The following is a 20112-nucleotide window of genomic DNA, read 5'->3' as shown; positions in this document are numbered from 1 at the left end:
TTCTCATAATTAATTATCTATCTTACAAGACGTTAGTTGTAGTACTTCTCTGAGGAATTTTTTTCTTGAGTAAAAAAATAAAAAAAAATAAAAAATCTTCCAAATTTCACGGAAATTTATCGGAAACGGAAACCACGCATCCATTGATCCTCCTATGCGGAGGAAAAAAATACGGACTATCCAGTTTTGAGTTTGGTGTTCGTTGCCCAAGTTCATTTTGTTTCATTAGTTTGCGCAATATTTCATTTCATTTTCTGTTTCGAATTATTTTTTAATTAGATTAGATTTTTGAAGTGTTAGTTTTTGTAGCAAGCTTTTTGAGAAGTTGTGATCAATTTCAATCGTTTAAAGACTCTTCTGATTTGTTCAGCGGAGTAATTGAGCTGGTAAGGACCCTTTGTTAGTTGATAATTATCACTGAACAATTGAAATCTACAGATTATAAAATCTTCTAAAATATTTCATCATACGGGTTTACCGTATCTGTTTGATTGGTATGCCTTTTGCGTGAGTGCCTAATTTCGAGGTTCAACGTCAAATTAATCATCTTTCGTGATTTTCTAGTGTCATTGTACAGTTTCACGTATTCTTCTAATTTAGCCCAATACTTACTGGAGTACTGATACTGTAGGTAAGTAGGTAGATGTACATAAACTGTAGTTGAATTAGACTGTATGTATATTGGAATAATTTTTAACGTTCTGCGTGATTCATTTTAGATTCCTCCAAATCCATGGCGCCCAAAAATAAAGAAACGGGTACTCGGCAGGCGAAAAGCAAATCAGTGCGGAATATGAACTTGTCTAACGATGCAGAAAGCAGTGAAGATGATTATCGTAAAAAACGAGACAAAAACAATCAAGTAAGAAGTGTTTGTGCTATGTGCATATTTCATTGTTCGTGTTTACCTCTAAGAGCCTCTAAGTGAATGAATGGATTAATTGATACAAAACTTTGATAATTTCAGGCTGTCAAGAAAAGTAGAGTAAAAAGTCGTATGCGCACTCAAGAAACCATGGAACGAGTACAGAAGCTGAAAACTGAAAACGATATGTTGGAAGAGAAAATTAAAATATTAAGTAAAGAATTGGGTTTCTTGAAAGATTTGTTTCTAGCACACGCAGGTAAGAAATAATTCACGATTTCTGATTCGTAGATTAATTCTAGATTTCCGTTGCCAGTTGTGCTCATTGTGGTACATTTTTCAGGTTCCTCTCAAAACGTCAATATTGAAGGAGTTGACTTGGAATCTTTACTAAGCGATACAACCTCTATCATCGGCTCGGATCACAAAAATAATTAATCTCGTTGCAATTAAGTTGAAACTAATCAGGATATTTTGTTGAAATCGTCTTTTCGAATGAAATGTGCATTCGTGGTGATACGCTGGAGCATGTAACATCGTTATTGTAGAGTTACATGTTTTCAAAACCGTTTTGAGATCCTATATTTCGCAAGTTGTTTTGCTGAATGTGTGTTTCGAATAATTATTATCGAAGTATGTTACGTCGAATGAAAGTTGTGCATTTATAATTACTCGTGTAGATACATTACCTATTTTTTGACAATTACGATTACGAATACGTATTCAGTCACTCTTCTTTCACGTGATGTGTGTATTATGGATATTATATGAGATTTACGATTTAGAAACTACGTTTAGTAAGAAAATTAGTATTTTTATTGTAATTAAAACCTATCATGTTTGAATTTTAGTAAAGTACCTACCTATTACTTAAATATGATTATTTTGTTGAATTTTCTTTACCTGTAAACTCGATTTTAAATGAAGCATTTTATAACTACGTAAAGAATACGTTCGTATTATTTGAAATTTTATTGTTTGAAAATTTTTGTTACATTCGAATAAAAAATACAGAATGACATCATATTCTTCGTACTCTTTATTTTATTAAGAAAATTTGATTGAAAAATGAAATACGATGAGCGAAGTGCATGCTTTCGAAAGATAAATTTGCTGTGCAAAAGAACGTTTCTTATCTCCCTGCTGGAGGATTTACAGCTGGAGGATTTACTGCTGGAGGATTTACTGCTGGCGGATTTACAGCTGGAGGATTTACTGCTGGCGGATTTACTGCTGGAGGATTTACAGCTGGAGGATTTACTGCTGGCGGATTTACAGCTGGAGGATTTACTGCTGGAGGATTTACAGCGGGAGCTCGAGTTGTTGTAGGCGGTTCAGTCGGTGGTTGGATGCAATTGCCGAATCGACATTGACATTCAATTGCATTTGTTAAGCTTTCTGCGAAAGTAAATCACATTTTCATTATAAAAAGCTGGAACTCGAGAAACAAAATTGCTACGGCTAAAATATTAAAATTGTTTTTATTTTCAGTTCAAAAATCTATCTGTCAAGTACCTAACGCTTTTAATAAATACTTTCAAAATGACTCAAAATGAAGATTTCAATAAGTGTCAGATATATAATGAACTTTTTACACTTGGTCACAAAATTGATGATCCGTGATTTCATAAAGGATAGAAAACGAAAAAAGAATTTTTTTAGTGGGTGATGATTGAGTTGGTACTTGTTTCATAATTATTTTAAATTGAAATTAAATTTAAATTTCTTACCTCCTTTTCTTTCCAAACAACCGGCAACACATTCCGAAACGGTCACGTTGTTCTGATTTTGCAGCAGAAGGCAAGTTTGAATTGAACCCGAACTCGAAGCTCCTCTAAAGCCACAGAGTGTCCTGCATGTTCTCAATCTTCCTTGAAAAGAATTTCTCCGCATAGAGCAGTCTCCATTATTGAACACAACTATCGTATAGAGCAACACAAGGAATAAAAATTTGCACATATTGTCGATTAAAATTACAACTCGAAAATCGTAAAAAAAAAAATTTCAAAGCACGTTAACTGTCAACTGCTTCAACTTTGGTATCTGTACTAATTTATACCTACCCGAGGGTTTATATAACTACAGGTCCTTTGGTAACTGAATCAAATTGTTTATTCAGTGCGATTCATCATCAAAAGGGCGTACAAATCTTAAATTTATTTTTTTTACTAGGTATTTGATGTAGAGTTTTGACCTGATTTTTCGCGGGGTTTATTTATTTTAATGAGTATTGAAATGAAGAATATCTGTAAGGTTTCTGATTCCTTATCTGGAAAGATAATTATACACTTACAAGTAAGCAAATGTTTTGTTAATCTAAACAGATATATGTATTAAGTTAATGTTGCTTGGAGAAAATTGGACCATTTTCCAAACCCAGAACTTCATTTGTTGTCGGTAGATATACTTTTTACGTGTACCCACCTATCTATGTAAATTTTCAATTAAGTATAGGCGTTTATTTTATTAATTTGCACAAGCTAATGGAAATGGTGCCGATATGTGTCATTCTGGGTTTCATCGTTCATATTCTTATTTATCGACGTAGAATGTAATAATTTAGGGCGATGTGTATTTGCTTTAAACTAATCGAATATGTATCACCCATCACTCAAGTACATAGACTCAACTAAATCGTTATTAAAAAAAAAAATTAAAAAAAAATTATAGGCACCCCCTACCAATAAGTCTATGCACCTTATGTAATATGTATTATTAATTCTGGGAACCTTCAAATTTGAAATTTGGACTCAATTACACCAAAGAGGGTATTAATTATTCATGCAGATATCACAAAGTAGGTAGGTATCTACTCCAGAACTTATCTACCTTCTCGTAATATGTACTTACTTGGATGCATTTTCAAAAATTATTAAGGATAGTTGTAATATATGAACAATAGATACAAAAAATTAGGCATGCTCATCTACTCTTGAGAAATATATTTTTTTATCGCCACAAACATTGCAAGGATCAAGAAATATGCTAACAAATTTTTAACTCAGTAGCAAAGGTAGTTGATTGCAAGGAACATACTTAATCGATTTTACTTCTTACTTCAAGATACCATAAGTTGCATGCTATTCAAGGACATTTTTGTCTTCATTTTCGAAATTTTCAATCGAACGTAATGTGCTGGTATCTGCTGCAGACGTAGAACTTTCAGGGAAGGAAATTTCTGATGTGGAAGTATCGCTGGTGATAGCTTTATCAGTTGACATCTCCGATGTTTCCGAGCTTGGTGCACTTGAAGAAGAAACCTCATTCGATGATTTTCCATTGCATTTCCCGTTTTGACATTGGCATTCTGTGCTGTTTGTTATATTTTCTAAAACAGTCAAACATTTTATATCAAATTAAAAATATGTATAAATGTATAATGTATAGGTTGACGAAAAAAACAACATCAAAATAATTTGTTATGCCTATTTTAAAATTATGCAACATCCAACCATCTATAAGCCAAATAATATGCATGTCTTACCATCGTGTTTTTGTAAGCATTTGCTCACACATTTGGTCACTGTAACATCCTGATGATCAGCAAGAACCAAACAAGTTTGTAAAGTATTTTTTTGCTGAGAATCTCTAAAAGCACAAAGCCATCTGCAGTGTCTCAGCCTAGCTTGAAAAGTGCTCCTGTTTGCAGCATTAGCAGCTGCATAACTGAAGACAAACACGCAAACCAAAAACATATAATACATAGATTTACACATTTTTTTAACAGAAAATTTTTAGTAAAAAAATCACAAATTCGATTAGATAGGTACTCGTAAGTTACTTGATCCGAAGTTGATAATCGCACAAGTCAGACAGATGTCTAATCATGTCGTAGGTACATGTACCTATATTATATACCTTTGTGAGGGGGATATAAACTTACTAATTCGAAATTTTATTATCCTAGTTACCCATTTATCTTGTTGAGATAGATAATTTACAGTACCTATAATAAAAGTGTAAAAATAGTCAATAAGAAAGTGCGACATTTCGCACATAGTTGGGAAAAATTTATGCTTTATAGTTTTGTATGACTAATTTTCAGGTATATACTTATACCGATGACCTAAAAGTGGAAATATAGGTTATCGAAAAAAATAAGTAGGTACCTATACCTACGTATTAAAAATTGGCTCAGTGAAAAAAATGAATCAAACGACAAGTTTTATTCTCTCTTCTGTACGTCGTCATTTGAAGAAATAAAATGAATAGACACTGTTGAAATAATACCGAGATATGGAAGCTGTATTGATTTTATATTGAACTGAATACTTTAACCAGGGATGAAAAAGTATCGCTTATGCTTGTTCACCGGTAGAGGCTAAAAATTTAGGTAAGTCATTTTAATAGCGTCAACATTTTCTGACATAAAAATACTTTCTCGCCGTATCTGGGTAAAAATCCATGTACTTGATACGTTATAATTATTCGTTAGGTGCAATTTGCGTATACTGTACCTATCTAAGTACTTGTAAGTATTCTATAAATCAGTCGTTTTTCGAAATTAAATTCAAATAATTCTTTGAAAAACATGCTTCTCGTTCAATTATAAGCATAATCGACATCGAAAGGGTGAAATTAATGATAGCAGCAGGAAAGCACGTACCTACTTTTGAGAACCCCTGATTTTATTTCTCTCAGTTGAAGGGTGTTCACAGATTTTACCCTTTTACGCGTGCGTCATCGCAAGTTTTCGCGTGGGTTGATATTCATTGTGGAATTGTCGTATGGTGCTTTAGTGCGTTTTTCACTTGATACCGCGTTTGAAAAGAGTAAAATTTCATATCAAATTCATATCGAAGGTTCTGCGGCGAAAAGACCAATCTGAGTTTTTTTTTTTTTTGCAGAGGACCAATCTGTCCAGAAGTGCTAATACCACTGAAGTGCCAAAAGGCCAGATTGACCCTTTCGCCTCAAAACCGTCGATATGCATAAAACAACGATTTCGAATAAATGCTCGAGTGCGAATTTAGTAAAGATTACATTACGTCGGCTTAGTGCGGAAAGGTGCCTCGTGAAATTCGTTACTTGACACCTGTGTAAAACGGTCTTTCCACTCTGAGCACCATCTATCAGTCCAAATGTTCAAACCAAAAGTTATGTTACCTCAAGGCACCCTTCCCATCACCTAAGATGCCTTTAGATTTGAACTTGGACTGATAGATGGCGCTCAGTGTGGAAAGGCAGTTTTACACAGGTATCAAGTAACGAATTTCACGAGGCACCTTTCCGCACTTAGCCGACGATTATTTGTTTATATTTTTTAGAGTCGGAAATAATATTGCTGTCTTAAAGTTAGATAATTTGTACTTTTAAACTGTATTTTCGTGTGATTGATTCTCAAATTCATCATGGAGAATAAAGAATTCAAAAGAAGAAATAAAAATCTCGCCACGGTAATAATGCTACGAATTATCAGTTCCTTTCTAATCTAAATTCATTACCTAATAAATTATCGCAATCTTAAAAACATTAGATATCCTTTTTCAAATGACTCATTTTTACATTTACTTAGAATAGTTGAATAGCGGAAACATATAATTAAAATGTATAGGCCTACCTAGAAATGTTATATTTGAATGGAAAATGTAATCGATTTTTCTAAACTTGATGCCTAGCTTTATACGAGTCAAGACGAACTTTTCAAACTCGAACTTTTTTTCTTTTTTGCAGCAAATTGAAAAACAGAAGCGCATCGAAAATGATTTATTATGCAGAATTTCACAACTCGAGAAAAAACAATTGGAAGATGATGTGATGCTGTGTGGTATCAATAGATATTGGAAAGTTTTAGACGAAAATTGCAGAATTTTTTCCAAACAATTTGATGCCAAGTGCTCGATGAACATGTTTGATAAATGTACGTAAATATTATGAAGAGCACTTATATACGCTATACCTACTTATCGGAATAAGGGCTCGTATTTTAGTGTGCTCGAGTACCCCACGTCCCCACTCACTCATTTCTCTATGCTTATTTAAATATCCGGATTTTTTTTTCTCGCATTGTTTCAGTCGATAGCAGCGCCGATTCGTTTCTTATTCAATTGTCTACTTACGATGTGGAAGAACTTAATGAAAAGTTGGAAAAAAGAGTTCAAATTTCAAAACAAAATGTGAAAAAGTTGATGCTGTCTTTATACAAATTAATCACAAGGACAAACACCTTGAAGAACTTTCAAAAAAATGGAGGTTTGTATAATTTTTACCGCAGTTTACTATACATCATGAATGTGAATATTTTTGCCTAATCTAAAATCCAAAGGCGCGCATTTATTGTTCATTCAAAACGAATAATTATTTGTTGTAAAGTTGAATTGAACAGTTTTTTTAGGTTGAATAATTGAATTAAAAATATGCGGTTGATTTAAAAAACTTAATGGGTCATTTGTGTTTTTCCCTTCTTAAAAACATACTAGGGCTATTTCATGCATCATATGTTTGAATTGGAGATTTTTTTCAAATTTTGACTAACAGGGGGTTGTTGAGGGAAATGAACTTGAGGTCCTATCAAAACTAAAGTTATAGCCTATTCGTGTTCAACGTTTTAGAAAACACATCTCTCAATCATTGTGTCGTACTACCGAGACAATTTATTTAAATTTTGGCTCCATGGTGGTAAGGGTGATAAAAAATGAGAGAAAGTCCAATTGAAAAACTTTGATTTATAGTGCTTCTGAAATTTATGTTGATCAATGGGCCATGAGCCATATTATGTTTTTTAAAATGTTGATACAAACTTGAGGAAGAGAGATTACCACTTTCTTTTGAAAGTGCCCATCTTGAAAGTGGTATATGGTTCAAGATCACACAAAAATATTACATCAGTAGATTTAAATACTTGATCAATAACTGGATTACTACCTTAAAGTGATTAATAATTTATTTTCAGAAAAAATCAATTTATAGGTACCTAACCCAGTAATTTTGCTATTATTGTCTATTTACAGTGAAACTAAAGCCTCAAAATATAAAAAGATTCCAGCAGAACATCAAATTACGCAAGAAAATCATCACACTGCATAAAGACTACTACACTTTTAATTTGCGGGTAAATATTTCACAATTTATTTGAAAAGCATTCAACATATAGGTACCTAATTTAATTGTTAGCGCATGTGTCCCAGAGTAGTAGGTTCCTACCTAAACATTCACTAAATACATAAGATCATTCAAGTGCTTAAACTACGAATAAAAAACATTTGAGTAGGTATCTAACTAACAACATTTTCAGATGAAAACAAAACAAGACGTCTTAACTTTGAAAGAAACTGAAAACGACGAAATGAAGAATCGAATCGATAATTTGCAATATCAAAATACTAAAATGAAAGCAGCTACTGATGAGATGGAACACAATTTGGCGGAATTAATGGATGAAATAAAACAACTAGAAGATGCCGACGATTTAAACGAGGCTGAAGCTATCGAGCGAAATTCTTCGCCAGTCGATACAATCGATAAAGTAAACGCATTTTTAAATTTAAAAACATTTTACATTTACAAACACTAAAAATCGACATTGTGTTTGGTGAAGCATAAGAGTTATACTCGTATGTGGTAGGTACGTAAATCTAAGATTCATTCTTGTTTAGTCTGGCGAACTCGAGAAAGAAATTGAGCATCAGAGACAACTTTCTGAACAATATTTACAAGAACTTCAGATTATGAACATGAAACAGCAAGAAGCTGCCAAACAAGTTGAAACGCTCAAAATAGACGTAAGTATATATGTACTTTGGGCCTACTAACATTCGTTGAATAATTTCATAGGTGCAATTTTAATTTTAAAAAATTCACACTCAAATTTTTACATGTTATAGGCGTGCCAATTACCTGAAAAAGTAATCATACAGTCTAAAAAATATAAATACCTGCAATCGAAATTTTCCATCCTGTACAATGAATCTTCTCAATTGCGACTAAGCTGGGAAGAGGTGCAAAAACAAATGCAAATTTTAAAAACATCTTTTAATGCTGCTCAAGAAACTTCCGAAGTAAGTGTCAAATTTTTAAATAGGTACTTACTACTTATCTACCAAACCTAGACCTACCTATAGTTTTTTCCCTTCAAATAGGCATTCATATCATACAGCAACATTTAATAACTTCACACTATTTTCAATTTACAGCGCGAGTGCTTGGTACAACAGAAAAGCATGCGTCAAGAAATGATCAAATTAGATGACACGAATGGTCAACTTCGAAAAGAATGTCGTAAATTGAAAATGGAATTAGAACAATCGGTCGCAGAAACCAACCTATTTGGATCGCTGAATTCAGAAATGAAAAAATTAATGAGCTCGATGTTAGATTACTGCAAACAACACGAAAGCGATATTAAAAGATACAAACGTAAACACGAAGAAATTGAGGAGGACATTCGATTCTCCAAAGCAATGCCTCCGATGAAAATAAAATGCGATAAATTACTGCAACTTGTTCGATATCGAGAATTTCATCGCAGACGACTCAAAGAAAAAGAACTCCTGAAAGAGGGATCCAAAGAGGCTTATTTGAAAATGCCTCCTCCGAAAGAACTTCGTTCCAGAGATGTTACCAAAGAATTGAACGGTAAAGATATCAAACCGCTCAACGATTCCAAGGATTTAATGAATGCCAAAGAAATGCAGCATATAAAAAATATACTGAATTCGAAAGATATCTCTTATTCTAAAATATCGCCATCCAAAGATAAAGATTTATTCAATGATTTTTTACATCCGAAGGAGTCGTCCCAGAATTGTACAGACGATCCTCTGCACAAAGGTACGCTTCATTATAGCGATTTAACTCTTCGTAAAGAAATGCACTTTTCTAAATCTTACTCAAAACTTACCTACTCGAAAGAAGTTCAGCGATCTAAAGAATTACTCAAAGAAAGATATCTGCGAGATTGCTCAAAGATGAAGTACAAAGAACTATTCAAAGATGGCGATAAAGAGGATGTTGAGAAACAAGTCGAGGTCAAAAATCAAATCGAGTTCGAGTCTAATAATTCGGAAGAAACTTATGTACCCAAAACCACATCAAAAATTCCGATTAAAGAGGTAAGATAAAACATGAGAATAACTTTATAATACCTATAGAACTTTGGGAGTTCTACCAAAAAAAAATTTTGACCATTATTTTGCCTATATAGTCAAAATTGAAGGCACTAGGGCGCATTAAAAACGAAAATTTGAATCAATCATAGCCTATAGTAAGTACTTAGCTCATTTAGGTAATTCTTAAAGTTTTACTGAAATTGGAAAGGAATTTTTTGCATTCCTTCTCTTGGACAGCACAACATAATATAGCGCAATCATAATCCAATGTACACATAGTACGATAGGTACCTATTCAAGAAATTGATATAAAAAATCTTTCCCCTTTATTTTTAAAGTTGGCTAGATAATTAAGTCCCGTGTAGTTTGGGCACATTATTTTACTCATGTTACTGAGCTCCCAATATCTATTCAAGTAGGTATACCTACTCGTAAAAATTCGATAAATTTACAGATAATTTTATCACGCTGAAAATAATTGATTCATTTAATTGAGCGCTGGCTTATTGTTTTAATTTTTAGAGCGTCGTGAATTTGGATTCTGACGATTCAGGACACGACGAACCCAAAGCCAAAAAGCTGTCTGAAAATAAATCCGCGGTGTTATCTAAAGAAAAGTCTGAAGAAGAAACAGATTGTACGGAAAATCAAAACTCTGATAAATCAGAATTTCTGAAACCAGAAAACAAAGATCAGCTAGAGGTTAAAAAGGCTACACCACCTACTAAAAAAGATCTCATCGTTAGGAAACTGAAATATCACCTGAAGTAAGTATTTTCACGCATTTTTGGTGGTTTCTTATTCGGAAACGTATGTTTACCTACAGTTAAATTTTTCACAATACGTTTTAGAAAAATTATGGGTGAAAAAAAAGACTTGAATTTACTGCTGGGCATGTATAAAAATATGAATAAAACGGACGAAGAAAGAGTGAAACTGATGGTTTCCGAGCAAAAGCTGAAAACTGAGTTGGATGAAGTGAAAAGACAAATGCGACGAATCGAGGTTGGTATATAATTTCATAAGTACCTACCTAGGTTATTTATGCTGCATTTTTTCCCTTAATCTTATTACATGCGACTTGGATTAACAACTAGATTTTTTGTATTCATTTTTAGGAAAGCAGATGCGATGATAGGAAAGATTTAGTAGACGTTGTCATGACTCGTAAAATTAAATACCTCTTAGCGAAACGTAGAAGACTTCAAAAAAAAATTGAAGAAGCTAGAGATGTACGTTTTAAGACTTCATTTGTTTGATTTATAGATATGTAGATACCTACCTATTTCTATTTCCGTCATATTCATTCGTAAATTTCGTAAATAATTCATTTTCCAGTCTTTATTATGCGGAGAAATGGAAATCACTGGGCAAGTATGGGATGAATTACAAGCCCAGAATACTAGACTTCATCAACTTTTACGAGAAAAAGATGACGAGAATTTGAAATTAATGACTGAACGTGTAAAATCTAATCAACTTTATAATCTCTCCAAAGAAGAAAATGAAACTATGATGCAACATGTGAGTATCTATAGATACCTACTTACGAGTATTACCTACACCTCTCCGCCTCTCTAATTGAACTGCTTGAAACGGAAATTCTTCCACAAATAAGAATACCTACCTATCGTGTGCTAATAAACCTATCTATGTAACATTTAGGCACTTAAACCTCCCATTTATTAAGTAGATACCTTCTTATTATACTTGGCGTAATATTCGTATGTATGTGTATATCACCAACGACGTCATTCAAGTTTCAAATATGTACATACTTACTTAAGTAATTTATTTGACATCATTCAGGCCAAAAATTATGTATACTTACCTCTTAATGTTTGTTTACTTAGATTAACTTCAATAACGAGAAAATTGAAACGAAAAGTGAGATTATTCAAAAATTAGAAGAGAGAGAATTGGCATACAGAAATCGACTGACGTTTTTTGAACAAGAACTAGTTATACGCAAAAAAGCTTGCGAAGTGAATAAACGTAAAGCCGTGGAAAATGCGCAGACACACGCGAATCTCAAAAGACAACTCGGTAATAACCTACAATAAAGTAGGAAAAATATATTTTTCATGTTTTCATAAGTAACCATTTTCTATTTCTGTGAATTAGAAAAATATCAAAAATTATCCCACGAAGTTCAACAACAAAAAATTGAGAAAAGTGCTCTACTTGAATCTAAAATGCAGAAAAATAATAGTTTATTGGTGAGTATAGAAAAATTAGGTAATTTCATAATTTTGTAATTTTTCATTCATTCATAATCAATCAATAGGTATGTATTTTTTTGGTAGAAGAAGTGTAGAATCCATGAATGTGGCTTTTCCTCCGCCACCTCCTCATTGAAAGAAAGCGCATTTTAAAAATGTAAATTGGAGACCCGAATGAGTGAAATTTAAAATACACATTACACATTTTGAAATTAAAAATTTAACGTTTACGATATGCCTATTTTCATTTTTGAAGGAACACTATCATTGAAGTTTTTGTAACTCCTTCAATAATGGAGGTAGGCACACCTCTTCATGATTCCACTCTACCTTAAAAATCTTCTCTCAAAAATTCATTATTTTAATCATCAATTTGGCGCGTGAATGTGACTTTTTTATGAGATAAAGAAATAATAAAATCATTTCGCTAACGATTATTTCTTTCAGGAGGAAATATCCCAGCTGAAAAAGAAACTGGAACGAATGAAGAAGTACGAATCTGTTGGAACCTTAGAGGCGATATTGGCCGAAGAACTGCGCGAATATAAAAATATTCTGACATGTCCCTCCTGTAAAGTTAATACAAAGGACGCCGTATTAATCAAATGTTTTCACGTTTATTGTTTGAATTGCATTAAAACTAGGTATGAAACTCGCCAGCGTAAGTGTCCCGAATGCTGCGCTCCATTTGGAGCCAATGATTATCATCGTCTATTTTTATTCAATTAATTAGATAATTACGAGTAGGGGAGAGCTGCCCAAGATGGCATAGTGTCTAAGATGGCATAGTGACGATTACTCGAAAACTACACATTGAAAAAAAAATTTTTTTCGCTTAAAATGTTGTCAACACTGTAAACACTGAATCCCGGTATGTGACAAATTGTTCAATGCCGAAAATCAAAAAAAAAAACGACAAACAATTTTTTGCTAGTTGAAAGTTTTACATTTCTGCTACTTTAGAAGGAGTTATTGGTATGAAAAATATTTTGTTGCAAAAAAGTGGATGCGAATACGAAAAGTATAAGAAAAAAGGCTTGTAATGAGCTAATAGTTATAATAATTGCATCACCTTATATGCTTCTAATATCATTCTGAAATATATCAATGTGTTTGCCCAAGATGACATAGCATTTTTTGTCCAAGATGGCATATACCAATAACATTGTGTTTTCATAAAAAAATGTTCAAATGAGTTTTTCTTCATTTTTGAAATAGTTTTAATGGTATTTCAGCTTTTGCACTTAAATTTTGTAATAAAAACCACATTTGATCAAGTTTTTCTTCATTTTTGAAATATTTTCATAGGAATTTCAGCTTTTGCAATAAAAACCGCATTCCCTCGAGTTTTTCTTCATTTTTGAATTATTCGCATACGCATTTCAGCTTTTGTACTTGAATTTCGTTATAAAAACAGCTTTTAATCGACTTTTTCTTCTTTTTGGGAAAATTTTTATAGGTATGCCATCTTATCCATACCAGTGTCCAAGATGGCACATTTGGAACTTTTTTTAAAAAGGCAAATTACAGGTACTGAAAATGAGTAAAATTTTAAAACCAGGGGGGGGGGAATTTGTAGCCAAATGTTCATAGTTTCAGATGGTGTATTCATTTTTTCGGATAATTCATTATAGCGCCCTCCAGATTGCAAAATGTGCAAAGTATGCCATCTTAGGCATCTCTCCCCTAAATGATTGATTGGCAAAGGTTGATTTAAAATACTTACCTAAGGATAGGAATATTTGCATGCGAAACTTTAATGTTTTGAAAACGTGCTGAATGTGCAGTTTTGATGTTCATTAGTAATTGTCTTAAAATGGATTATTGTTCATGAAATTATTGACAATATATTACATCTTGTTTTACGCAACAGGGTTTTTTTTTATTATATTAAAATAGTTAAAAGAGCTAAATCATACTTATTGTAATTTTTAAAAATTTCCATAAAATTATACAAAGTCAGCAAATTTTAAAGGTTGATTTAGTTCATGAACCATCAATTTATACCCTGCAGGTTTACACAGAAAAAAATAGGCTCCTACAAACAATTTAAATGGATCTCATTTCTCACATCAACTAGAAAGTTGCCACGATATGTATTTTATAAATTCATTTACATTTAATCAAAAAAGTACCTACCTACCTACCTACTCATTTCCTCCTTATTACGTACACAATATGATGCAAGTTTTCAAATAAATGGATGTCTTCTTGCACAACTTTGTGTAAAATGATAAAAACAATTTTTGTCCAATTTACTATAGTTTAAAATACTACGTTTAGGTAGTTAGGCACCTAGGTACTATTCCTCATTATGATTTTTTTTTTTTCGAATTGTCACTCATTATTCACCTAGGAAAATTCTTTTCAGCTGTAAAATAAATTAATTCTGGGTATTTTTATACTTTTTTTCTCTCGTAAAAAAAAAAAAAAATGAGGGTGTAATTTACTGAAAATTTGTCGGCTGATATGGTAAAAACATGCTCAGGTACCAAGTCTGCCGAATGAAACAGGGAGAATTCTTGATTTTAATTTTAAAACGAATAAGTGAGTAAAAAATACTACAATTTTGCCGATTGATACCGAAAGGAAGAACTATTCTTATGACTTATAAACATTTTCATTTTCCTTTTTAGATTTTTGAAAGCCTCAAATGTGGAATTTTTTCATTATAAAACGAAAAATAAATTACTTAGTCCGAATAACGCGAAAATAAAATCTATTGAAAAATCCTACTTCGAGAGGCATAAACACGATGATTTTTACGCGAGAAATTTATTTTTTGGAATTTTAAAATTATAGAATTTGAATGATGTTTTTTCTATGAAGTTGGATTTTGAAAAAGAAAACATTAGAACAAGCTCGAGCAAAGTAAGGACGGAATCTTTCAAAAATTCGTACCTATATTGTGTAGAGGTACGAAAAAATCATGTTTTTTATGCGAGAAGTTTCTTCTTTTGGCTTTAAAAACTTTAGAATTCGAATAATGTTTTTAAAAAAACAATAATAAAAAAAAATTATGAAAAAGAAAAGAAAATAGTCCCAAGTGAAGCGAAGGTAAAAGCGTTTGAAAATTCGTGTTTCGAAAGGTAAAAAAACAATGTTTATTCTTATTCACCGAATTTTCTTCTTTTACCAGATCCTCCAGAGAATGCGGGCCGAGACGAACCACCCCCTTTATCCCCCTTTCGACGACCCTCTTACAAAAGGCATTTGAGAGTTCACCAAGATCGTAGCGATCCATGAAATAATTACCTATAGAATAAGCATGATAAACACTTATATCTCGCCAGGATTTTCCAAATCTTTTATTAATAAATAAAAATTAATACAAATAATTATATAGGTAAATACCTATATTTATGAAAATCGATAAAATTTTTTAAGCCATTTACGTAGGTATACATAGACATACCTGTGTATAGGTAGATATCTTCAATGTTAAGTCATTTTTTATTTTAAATCAATATTTATGTGTAATTACGTTTTTATTTACAATATTTTAACTGATATAACTATAGGAAGTTACTTAACTATCAGAAATAAAAGTCAAACATGAAATATTCAGGCTAAAGTTGGTATTAGATTATTTGCATAGTATTTAGGTATCTACTAAACGAATAAATAGGTAGGCTATATCGAAAATTGCGGTAAAATTTATTCACTATCGTAAAAGAAAAATTAAATAGGTATAAGTATATGATACCACTTACATAAAAAAACGTTTAATTGTATGTACTTATAGTCGCATTTCCGAATGTCCTGATGTGTGGCCAAATCGAGCTACTGTCCGAATAAAATCTGCTCAGTACAAATTAGGCGTATGTAGGTCCCTATTCAGAATTCGTTTTTCGTTGCATCGCATAATGCTAAATACGTCTTATGAGTAGATAATAGGTATTGGGTAGGTACTACATATCTACCACATATTTTCGTTATTAAAATTTAAAATAAAGATTGTCATTCTATCAAGGCATGAAGAATTAACTCTAGATACACATAAAACGTTGTACATACAATTTCATAACCAAATAATTCAATTGATGGGTAGGTATAGGTAGATATTACATACATGTAGGCCTACCCTGATACAGCATTAGTTGTCATAGCGGTATTTTCCGAATCAGTTTTAACGCCTTTATACTTGAGTAAACTCTTCTTCAATATGATCGTAGCAAACACAATAGTACCATGATAAGCCATACAGCTGTAGAACACGTACTTAAGCATACGATATTGAAAATGGTCGACAAAAATCAACAACGTGTAATTAACTTCCGACATGATAAAAAGACGTCCGCAAATTTTAAAATAAAACGAGAAATTGGATTTTTGTCGAATGGCATTTTTAACGGATGATTTAGTACGATAGATGTAAACGAGGCAGCAAATATACAACGATAAGTTCAATATCATGAGACCAAAGTCGAAGAAATAAAATATCATAAACACGCACCATAATTCTCCATCCGGTTGCTGACACGAGGCCATCGTGAAAAATCTCTTCAAAATATAGTCCATTAGTAACCATAGGACAGCCCATTCTAAAAACGGCGAACCCCAACAGTACACCGTGTATTTAATAAATTTAATCGCGCGATTACCGGATAACCTAACATTGGTGGTTTTGGTACGTAAGCATTTCCATAAATCTAAAGCCATGGCAAATTGAATCCTCGTTAAAACAGACCAGATATAAATGGTGATGTAGTTATTGACGCTATCCAACGATTCCCGATTAAACATCGAATTTCCAACCGACTTTTCCAGCATTAAAAACACCAGCGAACACACATACTGTATGAAAAGTAACAAGCAATTCGATATCAACAAATTGCCGGGAAAATTTTGAAACAAATCTGTCGTAAAGTGTACAAATACGTGAATCGAAATCGCCATCATTGAAAGCGAATATCCGAATACAGTGATGCATTTTTCCAGGATTTCGTCGTCGGCATTTATAGTCGCATTTTGAATGCTCGGCGATTGCGAGAAATTTTCCTCCATGGCTCCGGTGAATTTAATCGACGGATATTTAAAAACTTTCTTTATTCTTACGTCACCATACACGCGAAAAATATATCCGCAAGTAAATATTCAAACTGATCCGATGAAAATTACATTAAAACGATAGGTAGGTACTATAATTACAATTCGTATAAATGTTCCAACTGTTACGTCGAATCGCACAAAACTAAACCAAAATACATTTCAACTTGGGACTTTTCTTTCAATATTGCTAAAAATGACCAATGAATTACATCATGCTTGGAATACGAAAAATTTCATTTTTCTAATGGATCAAATTTAATTATATGTACAATCGACGTTTCATCTCTCGAAAATGCGATGGAAAATATTACATTTGTTACGTTTTTCTTCGTAATGCGAGCCTATACTGTGTATTTTAATATTTGAATTCTTCGCATTCCCAATACCACGAATAATGCTGTTATTTTCAAATAACCTGGCTTGATTACAAGTTGAAATATGAATAAGTAATAGGTATATAAAATAAATGGATTAAAAGCATTATTACTTCAGAATTTAATTAATAGACTTAGACAACAAATGCAGCATCGATTCGATTAAATAAGTAGAGAATCGAGAATAAAAAAGAAAAATCTACTCAATACTCAACAGATACTTCTCATCATATTTTCATCAGAGAAATTTTGTTATTCAAAAAATTAATAAGTATAATAACTAGTAACTAGTAGGTTGAAGGTACCTATTCTTTAAAATTTTCATAGCTGCCTAGTGTCTATACATGACAGAATGGGTGTTAAAGGTTTTAACCAAATAACTATGCAAACCATAATTACCCAATACATATTTAATAAGTAGGGTATATGTAGACATGTGTGCCTAACCTTTGAGCTACAGAAACAACGACGAGCTATACGGATCAGATTCTTCTTTTCAAAACTAGTGAACGCTTTTCAACTTGACTTGATACATATGTACAATACGAAAACCATGATTGATAAATAATTGACCTTTGCACTGAAAAAAGTGCACTTTTTCTCTGGTTAAGTACCTACTTATGTGAATTAAAAAAAGGATTGATCATGAAGTACCTGATAAGTATTTGCCTTACATTTCAAAAAAATTTCTGATGAGCAATCGTTATTTCAGAGAGGTTTTAAAAGGATTCAAAATCACCATGATTCATTTTAGAAGGTGAAAAACAAAAGTGAAACAAATAGCTTTTTCTTTAGGTAGGTACCAATGGTTCAACGTATACCAGATAAAATTTTCATTTTTTCCCCTGCAAAAATCACGAAATTACTGGACAGAAAAATGCGATGATTTTTTGATGACAATAGATTGGCTCGAGAACACAAATGATCGATTTCCGAGCTTGAAAATAGAGCGTAAACCAAATTTCAACTTTCCACAACATGATGTGAATTAAGTTGCCTACCCAGTTTGCCGTAAATACGTAGGTACAAATACTTTTACTTATCAGTTATCACAATTCAACGGAGATTGTGACGCATTTTCCTCGCCATCACCTTCCTCTCTCCTTTCAGTTCTTCCTTCCTTCTATTGTGTTCTCAATATGTTCAAGATATTTGAAACCCAGAACCTCGTGAATAATTTTTAGAAATCTCTGTTTTTTTTTTGAAAAAAAAGTACCAGTTGGAAGAGCATGAAACACGCACCCCTCCCTTTCACTCCACTCTCCTTTGCAAAAGCTCAAATTATTCGGAATTATTGATTAGAAATTTCAAAATTGTATTTATTGGGTGTTTTGTGAGGTATGAAAGGGAGATGGAAAATGAAGAGATTAGAATTAGTGAGACATCAGTTGAAAAATTTTTGTACGCGTTTGATTTTAAACAAGCTTTTGATAATTTTAAACAAATGCCACTATTAAAAAAAATAGGTATACATATATTTATTGAGAAAAAAATCTACGCCTGATTTGTATGGCTTTGTCTTGAATTTGAACAAATTTTGCATAATTTTAAGAAGTAATTTTTACATATTTATTAAAAAAAGACACGATTTTTGAAAATTTTACCACCGGAACCCATGAGCTCTGTTCTCCCAATAATGTAAGTAGTAAAGTAAATCTACAATCTCTCCTTCCTATACTTTTCCAAAAATTTGGTATAATTCCAGCTCATCACTTAAATTCGTGCAAAATGTGTTGGAAAATGATTTTTTAAAAAATACCTTATCTATGAACGATGAAAAAATTGAAATATTGCAGTAGGTACCTAACTGTTTTCACTTGAGCATCATTGTTTTTCTATTGTTGGTAAGCAACAATTTTTTTCGGTGGATTTTTAGAAAACAGTGTGAAAAAGAAGACATGTTGATAATATCAAACTTACTCACTTAATATTACTCCCTGCTCTTAACACTGCGTAAAATTATTTTGAAAAGAATAATTTCATGAGGTAACAATTAAGTACTTATCGTAATCTGGTCCAAGATTATTTCATTTTTTCTGAGGCACTAAACGAACATTTTGTTATCCTCAAATAACCGACTATCGGCAACACGTATCTGTCCTTTATACGCGTATTCATGAATCGGAATAATTTTTTACTTTCTTTTCTTTTCGACTTATTGTGTATATAGCTACGTACCTACTTTGGTTTTTTTTTGTTTATGGAAACGTGATTCGTTTTGTTTCTATGTAGGGGGTGCCATGAATTGAATATCTCCAAATTACTTGGTAGGTGGACTATATTAGGTACCTACCCATATTTCTTTCTCCTTTGATGATGTCAATTATGTAAATAATTGAAGCAAAGTGTTCTTTGGATTGCACACAGTATTTCTAAAGAAACCTGATCTGATCAATCGACAGTTTGATTCCTTCAGAAAAACTGTGTATGCAAATTATAAACGCATAACTTTCAAACTCAGGCACTCACTTACAAATAATGGAAATACGGTTTACGAGTATGTGTCGATTTTAAAATAAATTCAAAGACAATAAAATATTTTTATTATTTGG

At 32.2% G+C, this 20112-nt stretch overlaps 2 protein-coding genes and 1 long non-coding RNA gene across 6 annotated transcripts; 2 read left to right on the top strand and 1 right to left on the bottom strand.

The window, feature by feature from the left end:
- Positions 1-219: 219 nt before the first annotated feature.
- Positions 220-1891, top strand: Irbp18 (Inverted repeat binding protein 18 kDa). The gene is made up of 5 exons (XM_065358806.1): positions 220-386; positions 565-631; positions 720-862; positions 968-1124; positions 1209-1891. The coding sequence occupies exons 3-5, from the start codon at positions 734-736 to the stop codon at positions 1301-1303; spliced, it is 381 nt and encodes a 126-aa protein (XP_065214878.1). The 5' UTR covers positions 220-386; positions 565-631; positions 720-733; the 3' UTR covers positions 1304-1891.
- LOC135841692 (uncharacterized) lies at positions 1352-5585 on the bottom strand. Of its 2 annotated transcripts, XR_010557977.1 has the most exons (4): positions 4350-5585; positions 2929-4193; positions 2596-2784; positions 1352-2263 (listed from the first exon to the last, which is right to left on the bottom strand). It is a non-coding gene; the product is annotated as an uncharacterized LOC135841692 (long non-coding RNA). The 2 variants fall into 2 exon arrangements; XR_010557976.1 differs by having other exon boundaries at positions 2596-4193.
- A 7-nt stretch (positions 5586-5592) lies between these two features.
- On the top strand, positions 5593-14004 carry LOC135841689 (E3 ubiquitin-protein ligase BRE1B-like). 3 transcript variants are annotated; one of them, XM_065358801.1, is made up of 16 exons: positions 5593-5637; positions 6133-6261; positions 6539-6725; positions 6881-7057; positions 7816-7916; positions 8100-8330; positions 8461-8586; positions 8689-8862; positions 8998-9915; positions 10435-10679; positions 10764-10917; positions 11031-11144; positions 11251-11436; positions 11766-11958; positions 12037-12131; positions 12582-14004. In XM_065358801.1, exons 2-16 carry the CDS (start codon positions 6217-6219, stop codon positions 12861-12863), a joined length of 3228 nt encoding a protein of 1075 aa, XP_065214873.1. In that variant the 5' UTR covers positions 5593-5637; positions 6133-6216; the 3' UTR covers positions 12864-14004. The 3 variants fall into 3 exon arrangements, with proteins under 3 accessions (XP_065214873.1, XP_065214875.1, XP_065214874.1); XM_065358803.1 differs by having other exon boundaries at positions 5604-5637; positions 6161-6261; XM_065358802.1 differs by having other exon boundaries at positions 5620-5826; positions 6161-6261.
- Positions 14005-20112: the final 6108 nt, after the last annotated feature.

Source organism: Planococcus citri, chromosome 3 (genome assembly GCF_950023065.1).
Source record: "Planococcus citri chromosome 3, ihPlaCitr1.1, whole genome shotgun sequence".
Lineage (NCBI taxonomy): Eukaryota > Metazoa > Arthropoda > Insecta > Hemiptera > Pseudococcidae > Planococcus > Planococcus citri.
This window is presented reverse-complemented; position numbering and strand designations above follow the sequence as displayed.